Consider the following 26,130-nt stretch of genomic DNA (forward strand, 5'->3'; position numbering starts at 1 on the left):
ACACATACCTCTACCATTTTTTTTCTCTAAACGAGCAACCAGAATTAGGGAATACGAAAAGTGAGCAAATGCTTAACACAAGGAAACTCGAGAGCAATGCAGTATAATAGCTTCCTGAGCAATCCAAGTGCCATAGCTCAAGTTTTAATTAAATGGAATTAATTTAGGAGTGAGCCTATATTGAAATTTAAAAAAAAATATTAAATTGGTTATCTCCATGAAGTCTAATGTATCATTTTTGACATGCTCATTCTGACACCTCGAAATACTGATTTAAGTGGAAAACCTAACACAATGCCCATGGCTAGTGTTTTTCATATCCTAGAGCAAGTGTCCAGTTATGGGTAGTTGAGGAAACCAATTACTACTTCATTGATATACACATTGTTTTACTCAACTAACATTTTTTTTTTGTATGAATGCACTCCCAATAGCCAGATATAAAGGTGAACAAGTTGTTATAATTTTCCTTAATGAGCAATGGTGCTTGGGCTTTGTGCAGTTATATTGAACTAAGCAGATGATATTACTGCACTGCTGCACCTATACAACTATTGCAGGGTGACTTTCATAGCAACTGAGCAATGTGCTAGGCACCTGAATTGGCCCCAATACACTCTATAAATTGAGGTGCATTCTACCAGAAGCACAAAGTGCTAAGCAGTATTTTTTGCATCTAGTTAAGTGGAAACATTGACTCTTGCATTACATGGTGACTGAATTCAGAATAAACAAAGAAAAAAACAATTTACTGTTACTTTACTCTAGGATGGGCATTATGCTTCAATTTATGTGTTCCAGAGATATCAGTGCATGGAATGAAACAGCATGACACCATTACAAAGCAGCATGAAACAACCTGAAGCATCAAGAACAGTGAAAACCAAAAAATTAGTTATCTAACACCATATTGTTCGCAGTATGTATAATGCATACAAATAAACAGCACCAAATGAAATTACTATTACTTCGAAAATGGAAGCTTGCCATTTCTTACCTGCTTAAAGCCTCTGTACATAAGCTGCAGTTCTCGTTTATTGAATTTAGTGAGCTGACACAGCGTTTCAATTGCTTCTGGCTTGTAGTGCACAGTCGGACCTTCTAATTCATCAATCTCGCTGTCTGAAAACAATAAAGAAAGGACATATGAATGACTCTAGTACTTATAATGCAAGTGGAGTTAAGGCTTAATAGCAAATGTCAGCAATAAATATAAGTGCACAATGTATGGCTATAGGTAACCAGAGGCCACAATCTGAACAGCTCACCAAAACACACTTTCTGGTGGCTAACTGGCCTCTTGGTCTTCTGGGATGCAATCATGCAAGACAACCACAATAAAGGAACACGATTTACTTTATTTTTGACAAACACACACATGCAGCAAGTTCTTGCAATGAGTCCTTTCTGACCCCGATGCAGCATCACCCATGCACGCTAAAAGAAAAAAGAAAAAGGGAGGCCCTCAATGCTGATATAAGGGCTATCAAAGCTCTAACTACGATATATGATTACTATAAAGTGATTTCTGATGAGACACTAAGGGATTATTTCACAGGGCACAATGTTAACTTGCATCAATTAAGAACGTACATGAGGTATATTAATATCAATCATGAGGCATGTGTACTTCATCACATCACCACATATTTCACTTCACCAGTGAGCACGGCATTTTGCTACAAAGTCCTCTCTTTGAGATGATGTAACTACTCTTGCCAGGCAGGCAAGGAGTTCATCTCTGTCGGGAACGTCCAGCAGACACTGACCAAGTGACTGTGCAAGTGCATCAGAGTCATTAGTTCTGAGGTATGCCTTCATGTTGATGCAAACACTGTTGTAGTCAATATCGTTCAGACACTTTTTAAGTGACGCCAAGACAGACTTCCAAATATCCTTTGATGACTCTGAGCCCCTAGCGTAAGATGTGCCAGCACCATCACAAATAGCAGAAGACTGGGGAGGTCCAATTCCCTTGAGTGGCACAAAAAGTTTCCGTTTTTTGGGGTTCTGCATATAGTGTTCTTCCGTCTGTTTGTCATCGGTGCTTCTGAAGTTGACCTTGCGGAGGCTGCAAAAGTCCAGTGCCTTTGATGCTGAACTACTGTTGAGGACATCAAACAAGTTTCGTCCTTGCTGGCCTCTGTCTTGTGAGTGTTCCTTGGTGGGCCCCCCCTTGTTGGCCAGGTAAGTCTTCAAAACATTTTCGTCATTGTCAGCCACTGGCTGTCCAGAGAATGTGAGGCTTCTCAAATTCGGTGTGCTTTCCTTTGATGGGATTCCAAATGCATTTCCATTTCTTGAGCCCACCAGCATTTTTACTGTAGCTCTGTTGCTTTCATTTGACACACCTGCAGCTCTGAAGAAAACAGACAGCTCTTTCAGGACAACACTAAAGCTAGAACGTAGCCTGGCTTTCTCTTTCACCCATTTTGATAACTGACTCAGATTTCGTGGCTCACTGTAACGCTTGTCACAGAACAAGATTGCACCGAAATCACGCTGGTGGCGTATGACACGACCAACTGCTTGATTGACTGCTCTAGTTGCCTGCAGCACATACCAATCGTTTCCAGAGAAAACAGTGCGTGATGGTGACTCGTCGAGGTACTGCTTCTTAAGCTGAACCCTGGGATCAAAGCAAGGGGGTAATGGAAAGCCAACTATGATGGCTGCACGAGCGTACTGGTCTGTGAAATCCATGCCCTCACTCATGCGTCCCCTGCACACTGCCATAAGAAGGCAACCCTTTTTTTCAGGTGAGTCCACATTTTCACAATACTCTTGAATGAGTGAGGAGAAGTCTGTACTCCTCTGGACTTCCATAACTGTTGGTTTGACAAGTGCAAGTGAAGTCATGGTTCCATTTGAAGTCCAGGCCTCAACAAAATTTCTCATGACAGCATATGATGGGAAGAAGAGCAATACACCCCCTGGAATGATCCTGCAAAGATTACAAAGTGTTCTACCAAGAGAACCTATGTAGGCAGGATTGTTCCTGTTGTCATAGCTGCAATTCAAGATTTCTCCATCATAACCATTGCTAAGCACAGACACATAGATTTGTTCTTCCTTAATAACATGTGGGTTCTCCAGTTGTACAGGGAATGGAATACCCAGTTCAGCTGCAAATGAACTGAGTGGAGACAGTGTGCCACTAGTCAGAATAATGCAGCGGGCACCCTGCTTTAAGAGGTTGTCCATACTCACACTTGGTGAGAAGCACCAACAATTAAGACACCAATCAAGCTTTTTGGGCATGGTTGAGGGAACAGTCCAGACATCCTGAGATCCCTTCTTTTTCTTGTTCACATCTTTTTGGATGTGGATCTTAAACTTAGTCTTGAATATCAACTCTACTGACAAGCCTTCTCCCTCAACAGAATAGAGGCTGCTGAGAATAGTTATCAGGCGGTTCAGGCCTACTCCTCTAGGACTGAATGCTCCAACTGCGTTGACTTCAAGGAAAGAAACAATTTTGTCGAGGAGGTCCATAAGTTCATCTTTGTTTTGTCGACTAACACCCGCTTCTTTCAGCATGGTAAACATAAAATCTCCAGATTTTGTTGTCGATTCTCCATTCACCTGCATAAGCAGTTCATCCACATACTTTTCAAGGGAAAGCAAAATAGCTTTTATCTTAGCCACATCAAGCAATGTGAAATCTGGATCAACTCCTTCGACTCCAGCAGCCGCTTCAGTCTCTTTTTGCTGTTTCAGGTCTGCTGCATGAGTTATTTCCTTTATGCACAATGCCAAATCCGATGAGAGGAGCTGGAATGACATGCTCTCTTCACACATGCCTTCTATGTTGTGAGCTTCATCAAATATGACCACATTTCCTTCTAGCTCAACACCATGTGCCTTTCGTGACTTTGCATCGACAAGATAATTGTAAGGCATAAAGACAATGTCGGCTTTCCCTTTTAGTGTCTTGGCCGCATAATACGGGCAACAGACAAATTTTTTGCCAAGCTTGCCCAAGTCTTCAATATCCATTACAGGAGTGTCTTGATACTCGGACCTTGTCATTTTGGTGTCATAGTTCAAGTGAAAGGGGCAAGTTCTTGTCGTTACTTTATGTCGGCAAACCCGCAATTTCGTAGCATTGTCTTGCAGTCTCTGCACCTCCGGGTTGATGCACAACTGATCTCGGGAACCCAAGACTACGGACTTCACATATTTGTAGTTAGTCTTTTTTAACTCGTTAATGGCTTGTGACAGCTGTGAATGAGTTCTTGAGCTGTAGATAATCTTGGGACACATAGGACTTGGTCGATTTGCCGATTCCTGTTGATCAAAAAGATGTTGCAGTTGCGACAGGAATCCCGACGAGTTCACGTCAGACAACCGGTGCTGTCCAGCGCTCAATTGAATTGCTGCTTTGTGATCTTCAAGCCAGGCTAATGATGAGCATAATAGTGAAAGTGTTTTTCCCGTTCCTGTTGGGCTCTCCAGGATGCCATTCACGCCAGTCTGCAGACATTCTATCACCTTTTCCATGTACTTCTTTTGCACATCGTACGGCTCATGCGGGAAGTGAATTGTCACACCCCGCAAGTTTAGCATTTGCGACATCACTGTTCCGTAAGAGCACTCCAGTGACGATCACATCCAGCGGTTCGGCACTAGAAGCATGTGAGTTCAGGGCGCACAGCGTGGAAATCACCAAAATACCGCCTTTCAGTGGCGCAGTAGAATCGATCCGTTAGTCCCTTTCGCACACACCAGCGAAACCAGCTTGTGGTAAACAGCAAAATCTATAGCACATTTCACCGCTGGCAAATAGCGCCGTGATTTCAGCGAAACAGTTGCAGCATTATTCCACGGAAGGTGAAAACACGAAAGCAGAGAGCGCGGGAAAATCGCGCATGGAAACCACATCGACCGCGTAAACGACAACGACGATGATGATAAATACGGACGGGCGCCGTTGCAAGAGCTTCGGGCACTGCTATTTCTTTTGCGCAATCAAATGTAAGGCAAACACGATTTTGCACAAAACATGTTATTTAGTTATAACGCTATAATACTTTCCAATGTGTACTATTAACGTTCTTATCTACATTGCAACGGCCAAAGAACTTCCAAGATCACACAGCTGACGACGCTCAATCTCGGAGGTCATAAATAAATCCACACGTTTTTGTAGTATTGCACGAGGTGGCAGCACGTGTAGGACAGTCGTGGGCTTTTCATTTTATGGGGTGTCTGTCTTCCTATTCTTTTTCATTCCCAGCGAGGAGGAGAGCATTTAGGCCCGCTTCACGGTCATAGACACGGGGAGACACAAGGCCGCTTTGTTTATTAGTGGCTGGCGGTAGCGTTTGGGCGGGTCGTAAAATCGTTTTCTTTCGTTCGTAAGCGTTATTTGCCATTGTCCGGCCTTCTTCGCTGTACAGCATCACGACTGGCTAGCATCTGTTGTTGTGAACGAACGTCCTAAAGGTGGGCAGTATGAGATAACCGAATGTTATAGCAAACATAGGAGCCGAAATGCGTACACGAAATTGGAATAGAAATTGCAGCGTGCGTTTCGCTCTTTACTTGCCAGATTGCCACAGGGCTGTCAGGCGAGTGTTCTTCATTCATTCATAGGCGCCGACTACGGGGGGGCGCCGGGGCCAGAGCCCCCACCGGAAAATTCCGGAGGAGGCAGAGCCCCCCCCCCCCCCCACACACACACACATCCAAAATGTCGGTACCAGAGTTTCGTCATCCACAGCATTTGAGGTTTCTTTTGACTTGCCTCGACCTTTGCCCCTAAAGTTTTATTCTCATTGTTGGCGCGGACCTGCAAGGCATTTAATTAACTTTCGCTTTATTTCTGCAAATTCTGACAATAGGAGGACAAGCGCATTAGAAGCACTAGCGCCGGCTACCTGGTCCATATTTTCTCACTTCAACATTGTTTTAAATTTCCACTGTAGATACCATGCACATATACAATATATTTAAACAAGCACACAATACAAAGTTTATCATATTTTTGAAAGAGATGCAGGTAGCCAATTAAACATTATTTCTAGAGGTATGGATAGCCTATGCCTAGAGAGTGAATATGTTGCTGTATGTTCACTTGCTTCAAATTGCTTTGCGTACTTTTTTGACCCTGAAAAAAACTTGCAGACTTCAGTGACCCCTTCGACAGAGTTTTTTTATGAACGGCGTGTGAAATGCACGTGAATGATATGTGTCTTAGTATTGCTTCTCTTTCCAGTAAGCAATCCTAACGATTCATAAAAAAAATCTTCTAATAATTTACAACATTTATAAGGGATGAAAACACCGTCACCTGCACGCAGAGGTCATAAATATATACAGGGCGCCCCAATTAACTACCATGCACCCAGATTTAGAAATAGAGCAAGTGCGTTACTCGAAGGAAACCTAGTGCATATTGTTTCCGGTACAGTGGAATACCTGCCAGTAACTTTTTCATTACTGAGATTTAATTAGGTAATTGTAATTAATTATCTATCTCGAGACGTACTATGCTAATTATCAAAGTGTCAATGAGGCATTCGTAGGCACAGCCAAAGGACATCTAACTGCGGTATTTTCAACGACGTACTAATTGCGTACAAATTTCTTCCGACTGATAAATAAGCCCTGCAAAATATGAAAAATACCACGTGACTGCGTTCCCACCTGCATCATAAAGCAGCGCCCTCGAACAAGCTCTATCTGAGTTAGCCAGAACGAAATAAAGGAAATAATAATAATAAAGAAAAACATGGTCGTGCTATCTGCTGCGCCCCGGCTGAAGCAACACGTCGCGTTTGGGGTTAGTCGGAAACAAGCTGTGATAGCTGCTGTCTTAGTCTAAATAAAGTGCACAGATGGTTTTCTTCTTTCTTTTTCTTTTTTGTCACAAAACCAATCACCACAAAAGCGAATTGACAACGTCAGTGCAAAATTTAAATGCGCGTTTTGTTTCGTCCCAGTCGCCATGTCTTTCTCTAACGTGCAGAACGAAAACATGATCTTTGCCTTGGGAGCGGCAAATGGCAACAAGAGGAAGACTGCAGATATATATCAGTCATGGAAGTGTGGCGCTAGACCAAACGCATCGACTTTCATGAGAAATCATGAAAACCTGAGACAAATCCGCATCTTCCAGAAACAGCGGCGGAGGACTCCATCTTTGAATTAGCCTACGCACGGATGTTCCAGCATTTAGAGCCTCAAGGCCTCATGCTAGCGTGCGGGACGTGGCCGCCCAGGTACCAGTTTACAAGTCACCAGTTTGGAGGATTCTAAATGACTAGGCCTTTCACTCGTACCACCTTAACCTGCACCAATACTTGGAAGATAGGAACGTGCGGAATGGTCTAGATTTCTCGAATCGGGTTCTCACAAAAGCCGGTGAGTCACCGGACTTTCCGAGCAACATCAGATGAAGCCAATTTTTGCAGAAACGGCCAGGTAAACTTGCATAATGCACACTGTGCAGTGACTCCAATCCACACTGGGTAAAGCACACTCGGCACCAGTACCAGTGGGGGTTCAATGTGTGGTTCGGAACTTACGCCGGTGCTATCATCGGTCCCATCTTCGATCACTAGTGTTGGGCTGCTAAGCACGAGGTCGCGGGATCGAATCCCGGCCACTGCGGCCGCATTTCTATGGCGGCGAAATGCGAAAACACCCATTTACTTAGATGTAGGTGCATGTTAAAGAACCCCAGGTGGTCCAAATTTCCGGAGTCCCCTACTACAGCGTGCCTCATAATCAGATCATGGTTAGGGCACGTAAAACCCCATAATTTAATTTAATTTATTTTAATTTAAATTTCTTCGATCACACACTGACTGGACAGCGTTACGTGGATGGAATCCTTGAAGGAGTAGTGGATGAGTTTCTCAGCGAAGTCCTGCCTTCACGTCTTCCACGTCTGTGGTATCAGCAGAATGGGGCGCCAGCACAAAGCAGCAGAGCACGAAATTGGCTGGATACGACTTTTCATGTGCAATAGATTGGAAGGCACGGTTCTGTAAACTGGCCGGCTAGGTCACCTGACCTCTCTCCACTCGATTTCTTTCTTTGGGGTTATGGTAAAGATCGCGTTTACGTGGTCAAGACGGACGTCAGATGAGCTCAAGGCAAGGATTACGGATGTCTGCCGTAGAATTGCAACGTCGATCATGAAGAAAGCCACAGATGCGATAAAGCGGGCTCAGTACTGCGTAGCTGCTGAAGGAGACCTATTCGAACACGTCCTCTAGGCAGCAGCTGGTGTTTGACGGCGCTTACGAATTTATAGATAATAAGGGCCGCACACTGAAATCTGATGGTTTTAGATGCGTAAGCATTTCTATCCTTACCCAACGGAAAAACGGTCCCTCCATCCGTCCCGTAGGACGTTTGCTTTCAGCAGGCCTCTCACTTCAACGTCAACGAAGCGGCGAGAACGCAGCGCTTACGGAGCTCTCAGCACATGCCGCACTCTGCGGCTTTCGCAGATCGTTTTCAACATACGGGTCGCGCCGCCGCGACAGACGTAGCCGCCGCCGGAGCACGGTTTATCACGGTTCATTATGGTTCAGTGTACCTAATGAATATTGTATATATTTCCTTCATTTGCTACATCTGCCGGGTCACTTCATCCCACGTCCACATCCGCTGCGGGTTATCTATAACACCAGTGAACATTGCTTCTACTCGCCTTTTCTACGTCGTCTCGTGCAGGTCTCACTTAACAGCTCGGTGTTGCAACCGCGATTCTCCGTTTCACGGTTCTCTCGCGGTCGTTATCGCAATTTCACGAAACACGCCAGCATACTACCACGAGACACCGTGTGTGTCTCGTACGTGTGTGCGTGCGTGCGTGCGTGCGTGTGTGTGTGTGTGTGTGTGTGTGTGTGTGTGTGTGTGTGTGTGTGTGTGTGTGTGTGTGTGTGTGTGTGTGTGTGTGTGTGTGTGTGTGTGTGTGTGTGTGTGTGTGTGTGTGTGTGTGTGTGTGTGTGTGTGTGTGTGTGTTCGGCACATTTAGAAGTGTTACATTTACTTTCTTGAATGCATCGGTTTTGCCTTTTTTTCTACACGTGGATTGCTTCCAGGTCTGTTTATTTTTGCCACAAAGCTGTTTTTGCAGCACGTGTACCCTCTCATAAAAAATAAAACTGTCACATCAATTTCGCTTTGGTCCGAAGCAAGTTTCTGGCGTGAAATATAGCTCCGCGCACACTCTTTCGATGCGGTGCGAGCAGAGCCAACACCACCTAGATAACACAAGGCCGAGCAAGAGAGCAAGAGACGCAGAAAAACGATGTGGTAACTGAGTGCCACAGTGCGTAACGATAAGAAAATATTTGCATTAAGTATTAGCGGCCAAGCGTTTTGAGAAACCGATTGAACGTTACTGATATGCTTAAAACACAATGCATACTGCGACAGTAGTGAGCACTTCTGACAAGTTATTTTCTGAAGCCCTCGGCGGGAGATGACTGTCCATTCGTGTCATACACGCACTACTTGCTATATATATAGTACCAGAAAAGCCTTCAACACAAGCGTTACCTTTTTTCTCTTCATACGAATGCGCCACTAATACATGTCTGGACAAATAACTTCGAAACACCCTTCGAAGTGCAGTATTGGCTACCAGCGCTTTTCAGGACAGCGCTATAGGAACCAAAGACGTGAAGGGTGGAGCGAACTTAAGTCTCAGTGCTTCGCAGAGGAAATGGAAGAGTTGTGTTCCGCGACTGAAGTTGTTTGCAACCGTGGTTTTCACAAGCTTGCAAAGTACGCGCAGTGCCTGTACAGCCTGTGTGCCGAGTAGTTGAGTCTGCTGCAGTAGCGTTTGATGTGCATTTCCGTGGAGAGCTTTTATCTTTAAGAGAAAACTCAGCGTCAAAAAGCGACGCGAAGTAAATGAAGAACGGACACGTAAAACACAAGGCCATCATGGGGAAGACAAAGAGAACCACCCCTTGAGGACGACAAACAGTTCAAGCTAAACACACTATAGGAGAACCTGCATGTAATGACAGGGAAGACTTTGTACGGTGGCCTGCTCTTACTTGTAAAACGTTGCATAATTGCAACCACTGTGGCTAAAAATAAAAAATAAAGGACTTCGAGACGATGCCATTGTTCCATTCTACAAACTTCATTGCAGTGACTACAGCTGTGCAGTGATTGAGTCCTTAAAATAGACGAAATGTTCTGTTCCTATACGGCGTCAAAACATCGTGGGAAAACTCATGGGGAAAATATAAAGGGAAAAATGATGGGAAAACTTTGGTGGCACGGCAGTTCGGAAACATTCCGTGGGACAGAACGTTCAGGAAGGATTAATTTTCGTTCTTTCTTTTGGCCTTTGTCAGCACTACACGTCATCGGTAATGAATTACACGCAAAAAAGAGAGAAAGAGAGAAAGGAAGAAATTCATGAGCCATTCCACTCTGTGAAGGTGGATGACCAGCGAAGCTATTTAGCACACCACACAGAGGTGTCACAGAAATTTGAACAAAAGTACGAACATACTTATTGCCCTAATCGGTAGCCATCGTGACGATAGGTACGCACACACATTCTCGAATCACCTCTGTTATTAAATGCCTAACTATTTCTATGCCTACCCAACGAGAAACTTGTCTGTCACGTAAGACAATGAATGGCTCATACCCCGGTTTATAAAACAAAGTTCTTCAACGCGGCCGCCCCATTACGACGACAGAAGTGAAATTCTACGCTGGAACGATGAGCGATAACCGCTGTGGAAGACGACGACGATGAACGCGCGAGCAGTGGCCCGAGCGCGTTGGCGCGGTTGTGCCGAGGGGCACCAACGGTCTATCCAGCTGTGGAAGAAGTCGACGACGCTCGAGTCAATGCTGATGATGATAGTTTTTGCTGACACAGATTCGTTGACGGACACGAAAAATGCATCGAACCCTAGCCATGAGCAGCTTCGCTGTAATGTGAATTATTGCGCCCGCAGTATAAAAATAAATATACACACAAAAGTGAATTAAAGCTGTCGTGATGTGATCAAGCAGGGGGCATATTTCAACCACGCTGAAAATCGTTTACTTCCTTAACAATCGTTTGCTTGCTGTACCGTTCTGTCATCGATACCTTTCTCGCTGTAAACAAACTGTAGATGGTGTCAAGAAAGAGAGAGAGAGAGAGAAAAAAAAGCCAAGTTCTTTTACTCACATTTACAACCACGGAGAGAGAGAATTAAGCTTTATTGGAACGGTAAACTAGTAGTTGAGACCCCGGCAGAGGAGCTAGATTGGAGGCCATGTGGCCGTGACGCGGTTAGCAAACTCTGTCAGCGTGACTTGGCATTCTGGGTCATCCGTCTTGATCGCACACTCCCAGGCCTCGAGCGTGGGGGCTTGTCGAAGAATCGTCCTTGGCAGGGGGTTGGATGGGTACCCCCATAGTATGTGATCTTGGTCTGCGGCTAGTGCTTCGCAGTGCCGGCAGTTAGGTTTGAACTCTTGCTTGGAACTTTCAGCCAATCATCTGGGGCTTAGCACGGATCGAGTCTGTACCCGCGGTAGAGTCGTGGCCTGCTCCGGGGGGAGGATCGTGCTCGGGAAGGGTTAAGCTCTGTGCGAATCCTTGTAGAATTGCGTGAATTCGTGATAGGTGAGGATGGGTTCAAGAGGGCCATCCGGGCACGAACGATCCCAACTCCTGATTATCTGCTGCTCGGGCGGCTAGGTGAGCTGCTTCGTTACCATGGGTTGCCGGCACGAGCTGGCTCCCAAATTAGATGGATAATGTCCTGGGGTTTGAGAAGTCTGCTTGCAATGGGGCCAACCAATTTACAATTTGCAATTTACAACCAACTCAACGGGCAAAAAGTATATAGGCCCGCCAAAATGGAACAGCTAGCACTTGCGAAGAGACGCTGTGCGTTACTGTTTGAATATGGTATTCGTCACTGACTGACGATTTTAGCGACAAAAATAGTGACATTCACTTTTACGGGCACCCCGTAACAATTCACGGGTAGATTATATAGTATGTAACGTGCCACAAATGTTTTAAAGGTGTGACCTTCTATCGCGACTTATCTTGATCTTTGCAAATTTCAATGCTTCGAAAAATGTTTGATAAGTTCTTTCAAGTTATGCACGGCTGAACAAACGCTTCTGAACGATATCGATTCTAGAACTCAGCTATTGTAGGGTACCTTAGTTAAACCATAGTGGCTAGAATACACTATATTCTAGGCAATATATAGTCAAACCGCATCCGTCTTTTCTGGTATTAGGACATACCCGCTGTGCCTATACGCTAGAAAGCGCTCATGCTCGAGAGTTACAAGTATATGTTCCCCGCCAACTCCCCCCCCCCAGAAAAACGATGATCTCGAAACTACTGCCCAGCCAGAGTCCCGGCAGCTGGAAGGAGTGGACCCCTATTGAGGAAAGTCGGAAAAACTATGGCGTCCACTTCTGGTGCAGCACGCAAAGTACGTGCTGGGCCAGGAGGCATCAGCCCACCTGGAGACCAGGACTGGGCCTTAGTTCCTTTAGGAGTAGCAAATGTTATTTCTCTCTCTGTTTCTGTAAACTTGGGGCGCAGTCGCAGAAGCACGTGCCGCCCAGAACGAATATGTATACGCCAAGAGCCACTTCGGATGCACGTAAGATTTGTAACTCGCCACGAGTCACAGTATATCGTGGTTATCGACCGGCGCTAGACCGACCGAGCAACTAGTCACTGACATTATGATCCTCTACAGTGAAGCGTCTCGTAAATGACAGATAGTCCCGCTGCAGAAGATTCGAAGCCGTTGTGGAGTTGCTGCAGCAAAACCGGCACACACGTCCGGCGTCTCCATAGCAATCACTTCTCACGAATTGATGTTACAGCCCTGCTTTCACGTTCAATGAGAACGGTCACGGAAAAGCATTGGGCGGATACAATCATTCCAGGGTCGCTGGCATAGACTGGACGCAGGTTTAAGATTTGGGCTTCCTCTTAAGATTTGACGAGGCCAGGGGCCATTACTGCGTAAACGAAAATGTCCAGTAACGTAATCACGGCCATGCATTAAAAAAAAAATGGCATTGGTATATCTCTGACTCTTGCATACGTGTGCTCTGCTCCACTACCGAGACTATCCAACATGTCCTCTGCTTGTATCCACGATATGCGACCGAAAGGAGCTCATTTCAAGCGATTGATGTCCTCTCTAAACTTCCGGCCTCTTTCTGCTCGAGGAAACACTTCTAGGCGCCGGAGAAGGTGCCGAGAATGGGCTGCGTGTAGCAAAAGTTGTTTTAGATTTTTTAAGCGAAGCCGGTCTGAATAGGAGGCTCTGATCTATTGATATGATGTCTATAACTATGTGTTGTGGTACGTGAAATAATACTCATTATTCATTCAAATAATACTCAAATAATTATTTGACCTCTGTGTGGGTTCCGTTTTGTGGTGTGCATATTCATGCATAAGAAAAAATTAAATCTGTCGCGGCAAAGTTTGTCCTAGGGAGATACGACCGCTTCCTGTGTGTCGCAGCAATGAAAAAAAAAAAAATGTCGCAGTTTCGCCCGAAAGGCGAAGCACCGATTGTGATAGCAAATAAGTAGATAGGTATACGAAGTAAAGATATTAGTTTTATAGGCCGTATAGACTTGTAAACAGTCTCTTACTAGCTAAATTAACAATTATATAATGGGTAAGCGCGACTGAACGAGGACGCAGAAAGAAACAGACACACACAGAGACAGCGCTGTCTCTGTGTGTCTGTTTTTTTCAATGTCCTCGTTCAGTTGCGCTTGCACATTCTATCATAGATTGAAACCAACTAGCCCGCCAACGTGTTTTAACTAAATTAACAAGCACGGTCTCACGCGAGCACAGGTGAACATGACCACACATATATCTCGATGAGCGCGTGAACTCGCTGTCAAAATGCCGGAGTGAGGAATCGCGGCAGTAGCAGCGATCGAATTGACCTTCGTGCATCTCTCGCTTCAACGAGAACGAACCGTCGAAAGCACAGCGCATACAAAGCTACTGGCACTGTAGGCGCACTCTACAAACATCGCAGAACGCTTGGAAGACGAAGCCCGCGCGGGCACCCACTTTGGCCACGTCACAAATCGCTTTCAATATACGGCGCCCGCACGGCCGCGCCGAAGCCGCCGGAGAACGCGCTCCCCCCCCCCCCCCCCCTCCCTCCCTCCCTCGCCTCACTCCCGTGCCTCGCGCGCGACATAAGAGGGCGCGCTTCCGGCTCACCTTCCTCGCTCACACACGCGAGAGTGAGCCGCGCTCGCCGGCTCACCCTCCTAAGATTTCATTTACACATACAGCATACAACGCGCGGCGACGATTTTATCGCCCTTGGGCTTTTACGGAACCTCACGGCGACGGCAGAAATGCGCCTGGCGGTCCATGTAATTTATATTGCAATAAAACAACTTGGTTGGATCTCTTTGTTTGAACGATGAAGCAGGTTATACGTCTTAAGCTGTTTTATTCAATATTCTATAATCAAACGGGAATCTGCTCATCAGACTATCTGAAGCCTCTATCTGAAGGTGGAGCCTAACTTAACGTTAGGCTCCAGCTTTCCAGGACTGGTACCTTTAAATATTCTTTTTTTTTTTCAAGAACTATTGTATCTTGGAAATCACTACCTGCCGATATGGGGTACCACCAACAATGTTGATGTGTTTTACCGCGATTCTCCCCCTGCAATATTGCCTTAATGGCGCTGCAGGCCATTTATGAATAAAGAATAAATTATGATACCCGCAGGTAGTTTATATGTGTAAACCATTTTGTGTAGTTACGTGTGTGTTGTATATTAAATGATGAACAGTGTGAAATTAGGTCACCTAATTGCCGGCTATCCCAGTCATCAAAAACAAACTTCATTAGGAAATGTATGAAATGAACAAAAAAAAAAAATGAAAGGTAGGCAACACTAATGTTTGACTTAGGTGTCTCTTAGTAGCACTTGCACCTCGGCATTGGCTAACTTTAGGCAAACGCAACACACGAAGAGAACTCGGAGGCAACTGTTTTCCATTATAGCCAGTTAAATATCACACCACCTTCTTGTGTGTGACGTCATTAGTGACGTCATTACTTCCGCTTTCTACATCCGGCTTTCTAGGAATTTCGCCAAAGTCGTGCTCACGCGATAAGTCTCTAAAATCTACAGTTCTGTGCTTTGGTGTGCGGTAATGAGTGATTTCTAATTCTAGTTATTCCACACACTTCAGTAACTCGTGACTAAACTTATGCGTTGATACCACATCTATAACGAAACCCACGAACTTTGCACTGTACAATTTTTTTGTCTTTTTTTTCTGATTTATTTTGAATTTCGTCCCCGGTCGTCTCAGTGATTCCTAATTAATTCTAGTTATTCCAGACACTTCAGTAACTCAACTTGTAACTAAACTTATGCTCTGATATCCAGTGGCGTAGCCAGAAATTTCGTTCGTGGGGGGCTCACTTTGCAGCTCGGCCTCCTCCTTATAGAATTAGTCGAGGGATCTCTCTCTCTCTCTCTCTCTCTCTCTCTCTCTCTCTATATATATATATATATATATATATATATATATATATATATATATATATATATATATATATATATATATATATATATATATATATATATTTATCTGTCATTCAACAACCTTGTTTACATTTTCGTACATATGCAACGACCAGGGGAAAATCTCAATGACGCTGTCCTTTGTTAAAATGTATTGCGCAGGAGCAGCTGTCACCGCTCGTGTATTGCGAGCACATGTAAAAAAGCAGGAGTTCTGCAAAATATACGAGGGCGAGTCAAATGAAAGTGAGCCAATGCGAATATATGATAAACGGGGTACTTTATTTAAAAGTAGTCACCATGAGTATTTCGACACTTGTCCTACTAACGAGTCGCGTAATTCCCGTCTCATAAAACTCCTTGGATTGCTGCCTCAAAAATCTGTAAATGACTACACCTCATCTTCCGACACGAATCTGGTTCCCTTGAGCAGTTTTTTCAAATTTTACCAAATGTGGAAGACGCAAGGCAACAGGTCTGGGCTGCATGAGGAATGTTGCAACGTTTCCCACTTGAACTTTGCCAGTTTCGTATTAACCACATCAGCGACGTAGGAACGGGCAATGTTGTGAAGCAAGATGTTTCCAATGCTCAATTTTCCACGTCGTTTGTTCTTGCTTGCGACACGCAGCCGATCCGACCTCTCACAATATCTGAAATGATTTAGAGTCTCTCCAGGTTTAGAAAATTCGATCAATAATGGCCCCTAACGATCTAAAAAGAAGTCAACACTTTTCCGGCAGAAATGACGGCCTTTGTTTTCCTTGGGAGGGGTGAATTCAAATGCTTCCACTGTAAGCTTTGCCGTAGTGTTTCAAGCTAGTAGTAGCGGCACCATGAGTCATCTCCGGTCACAATTGCAGACAAAATGTCGTCACCCTCATCTGGGGTTCTTTGACGTGCACTTAACTTAAGTACACGGGTGTTTTCGCATTTCGCCTCCACCGAAATGCAGCCGCCGTGACCGGGATACGATCCCGCGACCTCCGTGCTCAGCAGCCCAACACCATAGCCACTGAGCAACCACGGCCTTTTCAATTGTGTTGGGGATGATTGCACGGCGGCTTTGGCCCGGCCATGGATAGTCTTTGTAACTTTCATGTCCTTCTTTGAACAGTTTGCTACAATGCTTCACAGTGGCCAATGAAACGCAATGTTCAACGCATACGGCAGCCATATGGCGAATAATTTCTTTTTGGGAAACATCTTCATTTGTCAAAAACCTCACGACACCAAGCTGTTCAACTTTTGGAGTGTCCATTATGTCACGTAACCCTGTTCAACCCAGTGTATGAGAACATTAAAGAACATTTAACCTCACCTCTGCATGTCACTTGTAAATGAGATGCGTATGTGCTACGCGCATGCCTCGAAAATAATGAACCGAACCATTATTGCGCGGGGCGGCTTGTCTCACTTTCATTTGACTCGCCTTCGTACATTAGAAATTCGAAGATACAATGGAATATACAAATGTGTAGACACAGCGTGATACAGGGCAAAAATTGGCAATGGAAACAAAGTTCACTGCGCATATACAGAAAACCTCGCAACAAGACGTTTAAATGTGCGTATAAGTCTCCAATAAATCTACGTATCTAAGAAAAAGTCACTAAATATAATGCGTCAAACAAGGCAAATAAACAGGTTGCGCAACCACAGATTCACAGATCACAGCACCCCCTCCCTCCACTCCCAAAATGTATCGCTTGCGGCAGAAGGCGGCGCGCTTCCTCCCCGCTTTTCTCCATTGCACACACAAGCGAACGCGTTACAATCCGTCGAGTCCCCGCAGTGCTGGCGGCGAGCGACTATGCATTGTTTCTTTTTCTCGTCTGCTAGCCAGAAAGCGTCCAAAACTCTGCCAGGTGAAATTGCAGTCGGCCAGAGAAAAACGTACTTCATTAAAACTTCTTTCTGGGCGGGTTGGTGCATACTTGGTATAAAAATTGTAACAGCACAAACACATGCAACCACAAAGTAGCAAAGACGAGACACAAGCGCTGTGACACAAGCGCTTGTGTCTCGTCTTTGCTACTTTGTGGTTGCATGTGTTTGCGCTGCTACAATTTTTATGTCAAGAGAAAAACGAACGCGCATCCAAGTGCGCCGCGCGGTTGTCGATGCAGCACGAGAAAAAAGCATGCGCTCTGGCTGGATCGGCAGCCCGCGGGCTGCGAGAACAACAACAACAAAAAAAAAAAAAAAAAAAAGAAAGAGATGAGAAAGAGGCCTAATGTATCCTCGCGAATAAATGTTTAGGTAGAAAAATCAATAAGAACTTAGTTACAATGGTGGCTTTAATGTCTTGACATGGATGCTTTGGCGCAGGTGAAAAAAAATTCATATTTTTTTCTGTGACCTGATGGCACAAATGAACCACCACAACGCTTTGTCTCATCGGACCTCGCTGCGTGCTTTGTCAACTTTTATCCCGATGTACGACTTTAGAAAGGTCGATGCACCTTTGGCGTCAAATGTTTACAACAGCATTAAACCCACAAAGTTCCGGAATCGAACATCTAAAGCACGACTTTGGAAATGTCAATGCACCTTTCGCGTCAAAATGTTATTGGAACTTTATACCCACAAAGTTTCAGAATTGAAATCCAAGCGCTCCGTAGATTCCGCGGCCTCCACGAGATGCCGAGACGAGCCCGCTCGCCATCAAAACGCCCTTGAAATTTTGTGCTCGGTGGGGCTCCTTGCGTTACGATATGTGACTCCCCATGCATCGGCGTTTCCGCGAAATCCAGCCCGATTTCGCAATGTTCGCGCTAAAATGTCTTTTCGAGCGGGAATTCAGGACGTTCTAGACAAAATCGAGCATGATTTCCGGCGCCGAGAGTTGTTTTTGTCGGCGGCGCATGACAGCACGAAAAAATTTCGGGGGGGGGCTCAAGCCCCATAAGCCCCCCCCCCCTGGCTACGCCCCTGCTGATATCATATATAAAATGAGACCAATAAATATTGTGCTGTACAGTTTTTTATATTTTTTTCTGATTTATTTTGAATTTCCTGCCCGGCCGTCTCAGGAGGCGAACTGGAAGTGCTGCGCAAAAAACAGGAGTATCACTCGTTGCTCGCACCACTAAAAAAACCTTGTGCGCCCGGTACTTTCAGGTGACGAACGGCATGCGCGTTATCAGCGTGACATAGCACTCCCGGCAGGAAAGTAGCGAGCGCAGAGTTTTCTAGAAAGGAAACGCAACAAGGCAGATGAAGATTATTGTCGCGAGACAAGATAAGCCCCAAAGGGTGCAAACTTCTTTTCAGGAGATTATAAACTAAGAAAACCAAATGAGCTTATTTCATTAAAGCGCCTGCCTAAACAAAGTGCACTCCGCGATTTGAAACGCCAGCAAGATATTTAAAATATATAAAAAGAAAGCAGTAGTCTACTTGTGGGAAAGAAAGACGTCCTCGCGAGTGAAGTGTTTCGAACGAACAAGAATAGTATCAGCCACCTTTTTTCAATGCGCAAGTTTCTTATCCAAGTCGCTCTCCTATGCGCGTCATATGCTATTTTTCTGGAAACGATGAGATCATACACTGCTGTCTTTTTTAAGGGAATGACAGAACAGTCTTTCGACATACTTTTTTTGGGAGGGTGGGGGGGGGGTGGGGGGGGCTTGTGCGCGGCGGCACCACGACGATTTCAGAAGTACGAGGCATTCACAGCGCATGCCGTGATAGGAGACTCTATTTCACTTCAAGCCAGAACCTAGACCGACTGGTTCTCGGCGCGGCCGCTAGATGGCGAATGATTACTTGGATTCGAGATATCGGCGATATGCGAGCGTACTTTCACAGTTAAAAATTAAATTATGGGGTTTTACGTGCCAAAACCACTTTCTGATTATGAGGCACGCCGTAGTGGAGGACTCCGGAAATTTCGACCACCTGGGGTTCTTTAACGTGCACCTAAATCTAAGCACACGGGTGTTTTCGCATTTCGCCCCCATCGAAATGCGGCCGCCGTGGCCAGGATCCGATCCACTTTCACAGTTGAGCGTGTGTATAAATGTGTGCGTCTTGTGCAGTTGTCAGGGGCAGTGATGAAGTAGGGCATCGGACAGCGGGTGCTTAGCTCATTGTATTATCCATCATCATTCCTCATCCTCTCCTATATACTTTCCCATTTTTTCATCCTTAACCACAGCGTGGAGCTGCAGGCATGCTCCTGCGGCCAACCCTCTCGGCATTTCCTTTCATTAAATCTTCTCTCTCTTTTGGCATTCGGCTAATGGCGGATAAACGCAGAAGATGCAGTCGTGCAGAATGGATGCGTGCGTCAAGCGAACTCAAGGTTAGCGTAGTAAACCGCGAGTGTCTCTAAGCCTGGCGCAACACGCGTGCTGTTTACATTGACTTCGGACCGGCGCCTCGTGGGACGTGGATGACAGACGACTAGAGATAAGCGTGCTTTCCCGACGCGCGCAAAGCGAAAAAAGAAAAGAATGAAAAAGAAAACGAGATGGCAAGCTTGGAATCACTGCTTGCAAGAATGGGCGGTTCTCTCCGCGCCTCTTGTCGCCGCGGTCCGTGGTTTCTACACCAAAGCGAAGATGACGCGTTGGAGAGGGGCACTTCAGTATACGGATCGGGCCATTACGGCAACTGGAAGCGAGCATGGATTGGCAGATTCGTACACGCACCAAGTCGATAAATCACCGGCATGCAACGATACGCGCGAGGTGGATAAAAAAAGGTAGAGAGAGAGAGAAAAAAAAAAGGAAAGCTGCAGTAAAACAAGAGATAGGTGTACGACTGTACATGAATATATTTATTAAAAGAGCTCACGCTAGGGCCGAACGCGGTGTCGTATAACTTCTTTTGTTGCCGTCAAAAATACCCCGGTCGCTTCTCTGAACTGCTGAACTTACTCGACGCCTCATTCTGCGAGGCAACGACCGAGGCGTCTGTTGCGGTTTCAAGCAAGCTCAGGAACCTGATAGGGAGGGCGCTGGGCTTCGCGTCGCCTTACCGCGTGTGGAGCGGCAGGACACTTCGATGCAAGATTGAAGTCTAATCCTCGTCACAAATGTATAATAAAAACGCCATCGGGGTCCAGCTTCGTGGACGGCTCCTCCTTCCCGCCGGTCGTTTGGTGCGAGTGCCGCTTCTTTACGATCCCAGCCCTTCACTCTTGTTCTTGCCTTCGCCCTTAGTATAGGCTGTCGCCCGGCAGCGCTTCAACGTCGGACTGCCTGTGCGCGCGCTAATAGCGGCAAGACTGACGACGATGCCAAGTTACGACCGCGCTCAGTCGTGGCGGCTAGTGGTGGCGACCGCGCGGTTGACTCTCGCGTGCACCAACTGTCAGTATAGGGGCGGGCAGAATCGGTTGCGGCGCCGTCACAGGCATGCGCCCTAAGTGGCATAACATTTGGTTGACGCGAACGCTTCGCGAAAGCTTTATCATAAACCAAGTGCACCAGAGATAAAAAAGGAATGGGCGCAAGAAACGATTCGAAGCAATCTTAATTACCCTGTCACACTGCAGTTGTTTCAGTGTAGGAGCCGTAACTTCATCGCAGAAATAGCTAGCGTATTGGAAGTAATAAAAGTAAAAACAAATGTAAAAAAGACGGCGTTTCATGACCAAATTGGCGTAGCCGACTCCACAGTGCGATAGTCATAGCCTCACGTACCTGTTCGAGCTTTTCTCACGTGCGGGGAATATGTAACTGAGCCGTCGCTGGAGTGTGCAACACGTAATAGTTCAAACGCGCAGCAAACACACGCACACACGCACACACGCACGCACGCACGCACACACACACACACAGAGAGAGAGAGTATGCAGGGAGGTTAACCATAAGCGAATTTCCGGTTTGCTGCCTGCAAGTGGGTTGGGGGAAAAAGGCGGTTAGAAAAAAAGGAAAGTACCTCTAAAGCACACCGACCTGTTAATGGTGTAGCGCGCTATATTTAACGGAATCTTTTATTTACTTCAACTTCTTTGATTCATTCATTCGATATATGTGCCGCTGCGTGCGTGTTTATTCTTCGGCAATCCTCCAGAGGGGGCATGTGCCACTGTTACGCAAAAGGTAACACAACATAAAAATTGCAAGTCGTGACCATTGTGGTCGATAAACATAGACAATGCATGAGATTTCACGTTGCACAATATAAAAGCAAACAAAATTGTTCGCATCGTCCGATTAGTTATAAATTATTTAATGAACCGCTTCTCTTGACATGTATTCCATAATGTGCGCTTTATCTGCATAATGTTTTTACTTATACACTCTGCAAACTTTTCTCGGTCTTCTCGCCGGCCAGACTGAAAAATACAATTGGCTTTTGCTGTGTTCAAAAATCCCAGTTACACGCAAACGTTCTCTGCCAGCGAAACCCCAGGAAGATGGAACCAATCAACGCATAGTGTAAGGACCCAACAAGAGAACGAACAAAAGGTGTCGAAGCGTCTTTGGTTTCTGACCTGCTTAACTTTATCCATCTACACGAAGGAAGTAAAAACTGAGTTAGCATCACACCTAAAAAACCGCCCCTGTTGATGAACGCCCTTTCTTTTCACCTGTTGCATTTTCCACTAGTAATACGATTCATGAATATGTACTTTCCCACGGTTCTTTTTCTTGACTACCGTTTTCAACATATCCACTGTTAGCCGCTATCGGTGTTCTTGGCGGCAGCACTGCGACTATTCCATGCCTATGTTTATCTCTCTCAGACACTGCCACAACATGGTGTCCCCGGTTAAGTCAAATTTCGAAGTGACCCACAATGTCATAGAGAAATAGAAAGCCTACAAGAGATAGATGTAGCCAGCCCACAAGGGGGAGGACATAGGACCACCTGACGAGGGATATAGGTAGTACAAGCTGCCCGCTGCGCCACATAGGCAGGGCCACCTCCACAATAGCATACTTCTGATGTGACTCAAAACAAGCTCACGGACGCAAGTGGTGCAAAAAGCTATGATAAGTGGGTACACCCACCAGCTCACTCCCTATGCGTTGACAAACGCGCCTCGTCCCATAACCGCAAAGAATTTTTCAGAAGTATTATCGAGGACGCTGATATCACCCCTTTCACCAACTGATCAAATGAGACCAACCATAGAGATGCCGTATTCCATTGTCTCTCTCCCCCCTCGATCCCCTTAGTCATATTCTAACTGGGTCATAGTGCCATACCATTTCTATAGATTATAATTTTGTAGCATTTCAGCAAAAAAAAAAAAAACGCAAAACGCATGCTTACCTAGCCGAGTCGGTATTCGCCTTGTTTCACGCTGGCTGCAGGTTGTATGGTTTGGTCGTTGACATGAATGAATGACAGCCTTTACCATCCTTCTATCTATGGTTCGTTGACGCTCGAGCTCCTCAAAGCCTTATTATAAAAACCGCCTTACAAAGGCCTGTGCCGTCGATCTCTATAGCGTTCCCTTTGGCTTGACGGTAGCCACCCTCTGCACTTCGGTTTACGTTATTCGTTTCGGTCTACTTGAGGATCTTCTAGTGTGTGGTTTTCAAGCAGTTGAAACCTACGATGGATAAAGAACGCTTAACTCTTTCGTTACCACGCCTATTCAAATTGATCACCGGTGATCGATACTTTAGATCGCGGATTCCGACATGTTTTAGCCGTTTCTTATCCACTTAAGGCCATCCAGTAGTTAGTACAGGCACTGACCTTTCAGAATCAGTTTAAATTTTCGCGCTCCGGCGAAGTCGTGATTTCTGACGGACCTTTTTACGAACTAATGCGCGTATGTTGTAGCGAAAAGGGGCGTGGCTGTCTGTCCCCTTCTGCCGCTCACGATTACGCTGCATTAGCATCAAAATTTTGTGCTCAAATGACTCCCAAAAAGTCAAGAATTAAATTGTATGGTCGGCTTTGCCGTCCGACAGTGCTGAGCGTTGATAATTAACAGAGAATGACGCCAGCTGTTCACTAGTGAGCTTTGGTTTGGAGTCCGAGTCGTTTTATTTCGCCAAAGTGTATTTATGAAGTTCCACTGCATGTCTAACATATGGACCTGGCATTTTCAACCAGTTTCCAAGAGTTTCGGTTTCGCTCCTCTCGTATAATCCAGGCAAGGGGCGCTGCCGTTGTCACTACGCAGTTATCGAAAGTCGCTCCCATGGCATCGTCCCGAGCGGCTGTGTCGTGAGAAAAGCGTCATGCTCAAAACTGTGCTGCACCCGCTCTTCAATTTAGTTATCAGGACTGAGTTATGATTCCGAAGATGACGGCAAGCAGATTCAAGCTCTGACGGTGACGATGTTCTGAGTCAGAATGGGACATCCGCAGATGTTATATTCTGAATTTCCTTTCATATTAATGTTTTTGTAGATATCATGTTTTTTTATTGTTGTTTTTACCAACTGGCAGCAAAAATGGTGGTTTCTAGAATTCTTTTGTTTTACCTAAAATATTTTTGTTTGGAAACGTATGTTTTTGGAAAGAGCATTTCATTATGCACAATATGCAATGCTGCAATGTGTGCTGGAATATTATTTGTAGTGGTAAATATATTTGCTTTCAGAGACCTATGAAAAACGACCATTTTCTCGCGGAAAAAAAGCCTTTTCCTGCTGTGACACAGTGTGCTGATTAAAAGTTCCTGAGCAAATGCAGATACGGGGGGCGGGGCCGGGTGTCGGAGGGAGGGCTGTGCACATGACGGTGCAAGTGCAAAACGGTGACATTGCGGTTGCCTCGTCGTTGTTGACCTTTTACACGTATGTCCACCTCACTGAAATTTCTTGCAAACGATGCAGAATTGTTTTGCTTGATTAGTTCTGTCAGCAGATATGGAGTGAGGCGCGTTGCAGATAGGGTCGATACGTTGAACCTTGCACACATGGCGTCTCCGGCGACCTTTCAGAAAGTACCGAAAAGTGCATGCCTGAACGCTCTCCGCCACACACGGTCACTCATTACAGACGTCTAGAAAATGTTTTTACGTACAAATGCTGCATTCACCTCGCAAGACCGCAGTATACAAGTACTTTTTGTGATCTGACTATATAGCGGTGCATCGATCTCATGTAGTACTCTTGCCTAACTTTCTCGCTCTCGGATTATAGTTGCAGGCACCTTGTGGCAGGGTCTCATTATTTCTCCGCGGACACGTGCTTGTTCGGCTTTGTCTAACTACGCAGTTTTGCCTAACGTAGCCTTTCGACGTCGCTCATGTATTGCGTCTCACGGCATGAAGTTGAAGTTTAAAGTTCATTCTGTTAAAATGCACGTACAAAGGTGGGTATGATGTCGAGCAGAAGGAGGTCCCATAGCGAAAACGCTGTATGGGGGACCTCCTGTAATATGTTACGTTAAATGTAAAACTACTAAAGGAAAAAAAATAATTTCGCGAACAAGCCTCTCAGGTGTCTGTAGGTTAGAAGTGAGCAGAAAACCAACTCCGCTCACAACGTCTTCGTATATTTCATGCACTATATATATATATATATGTAAAGAACTTGAGCGATGCTACAAGGTAAACAGAACAAGCATTTCAACAGTTTCGACCGCTGGACCGATCTTTACTACGTTTGAAAAGAACCCTGAAGAATTTCGCTTGATATGTACATATATTTTTCGGGTGAGCGCTTTTCACCGTCTAACAAATGTTATCGCTCAGCGCGGGACGTACTTTCATGTATCGGAATTTTCTGGAATGTTACCGCTGGTTCTATGGAATTTTCTGGAATGTTACCGATGTCACCGAACCTTGTGTAATCTGACTGCATGTATGCGCGACGCGAATTGTGTAGAACTTTCTGGAAGGCACGCGGGCACAAGCGATTACTCTGGAACGTTCGATGGCTCTTGTATAAAAGCCGATGCACTTGTCCGGCAGGTCAGATTTTCGACGATCTACGACTGTATTCACTACTGTTGCCGTTCTTGAGTGGAGCCTGTTTTTGAGGGCACAAGTTCACCTAATAAAACGCTAGTTTCGTCATTCTCAGTTTTGCTGCTTTCTTCACCGTCATTACTACGTGACATCTGGTGGGGGTGCTAGTGTGTTCATGTACCGAACGTTCCCGCAAAGCCGCGATCCAAGCCCGAGGACAACACCAACGTCACCAAGGGCCAGCGAGCTAGCCGTAGGCAGCAAGCTCGGAACATTCTTTTTGTTTCGCTTGTTTACGCTTGTTTACATATGGGCATCAAAGCTTGTTACACGTGATTGCGAAGCCCTGTCTCGCGCACTAAGTTCAACAAAGAGCAGTCATGTGGTCCATGAAGAGCAAATCAGGTCAAGTTGGGCCACCTGACGTTCCTTAACATGCGCCCAAAGTACGGTGCACTAGAGTTCTTGCATTCTGTCCTTCGATTCCGGTCACCTGGAGAAATTGGGAGAAGTCTTATGAATATGGGCTCAAATATCTTAATTCTGTACACGCAGGAACTTACTACTTGCTCAAATACATCCCCGAGAGAGCAAAGGTGCTCCTCTATTTCGTGTCGGCGATTGTTGCTGACTGTTATGCCCCTTTCAAGACGTTGCCGACGTATGAAACTTACTACAGGGTGCCGGACTGTCTGTATTTATATATTTATTTATAAAAAAACTTTGATCATGCGAGTA

General features: G+C 45.5%; 2 protein-coding genes across 4 annotated transcripts in view; both read right to left on the reverse strand.

The window, feature by feature from the left end:
- Nucleotides 1-26,130, reverse strand: part of LOC126544599 (Kv channel-interacting protein 4-like) — a 617,305-nt gene that overhangs the window by 33,102 nt on the left and 558,073 nt on the right. For 2 of the 3 annotated variants that reach the window (XM_050192021.3, XM_050192022.3), the window contains one exon: nt 998-1,122. In XM_050192021.3, coding sequence (XP_050047978.1) covers nt 998-1,122 — 125 coding nt within the window. Of the gene's footprint in view, nt 1-997; nt 1,123-1,268; nt 1,426-26,130 lie in introns of those variants that run through there. The other variant, XM_055061516.2, reaches the window with a different exon arrangement.
- Nucleotides 1,339-4,909, reverse strand: LOC126544596 (regulator of telomere elongation helicase 1 homolog). Its single transcript, XM_050192014.2, has one exon. It carries the CDS (start codon nt 4,576-4,578, stop codon nt 1,657-1,659), a length of 2,922 nt encoding a protein of 973 aa, XP_050047971.1. The 5' UTR covers nt 4,579-4,909; the 3' UTR covers nt 1,339-1,656.

Source organism: Dermacentor andersoni, chromosome 1, assembly GCF_023375885.2.
Source record: "Dermacentor andersoni chromosome 1, qqDerAnde1_hic_scaffold, whole genome shotgun sequence".
NCBI lineage: Eukaryota > Metazoa > Arthropoda > Arachnida > Ixodida > Ixodidae > Dermacentor > Dermacentor andersoni.

Bases quoted from the DNA above. Each gene is read 5' to 3' on its own strand.
- LOC126544596 (XM_050192014.2), bottom strand. From the start codon at position 4,578: ATGTCGCAAATGCTAAACTTGCGGGGTGTGACAATTCACTTCCCGCAT.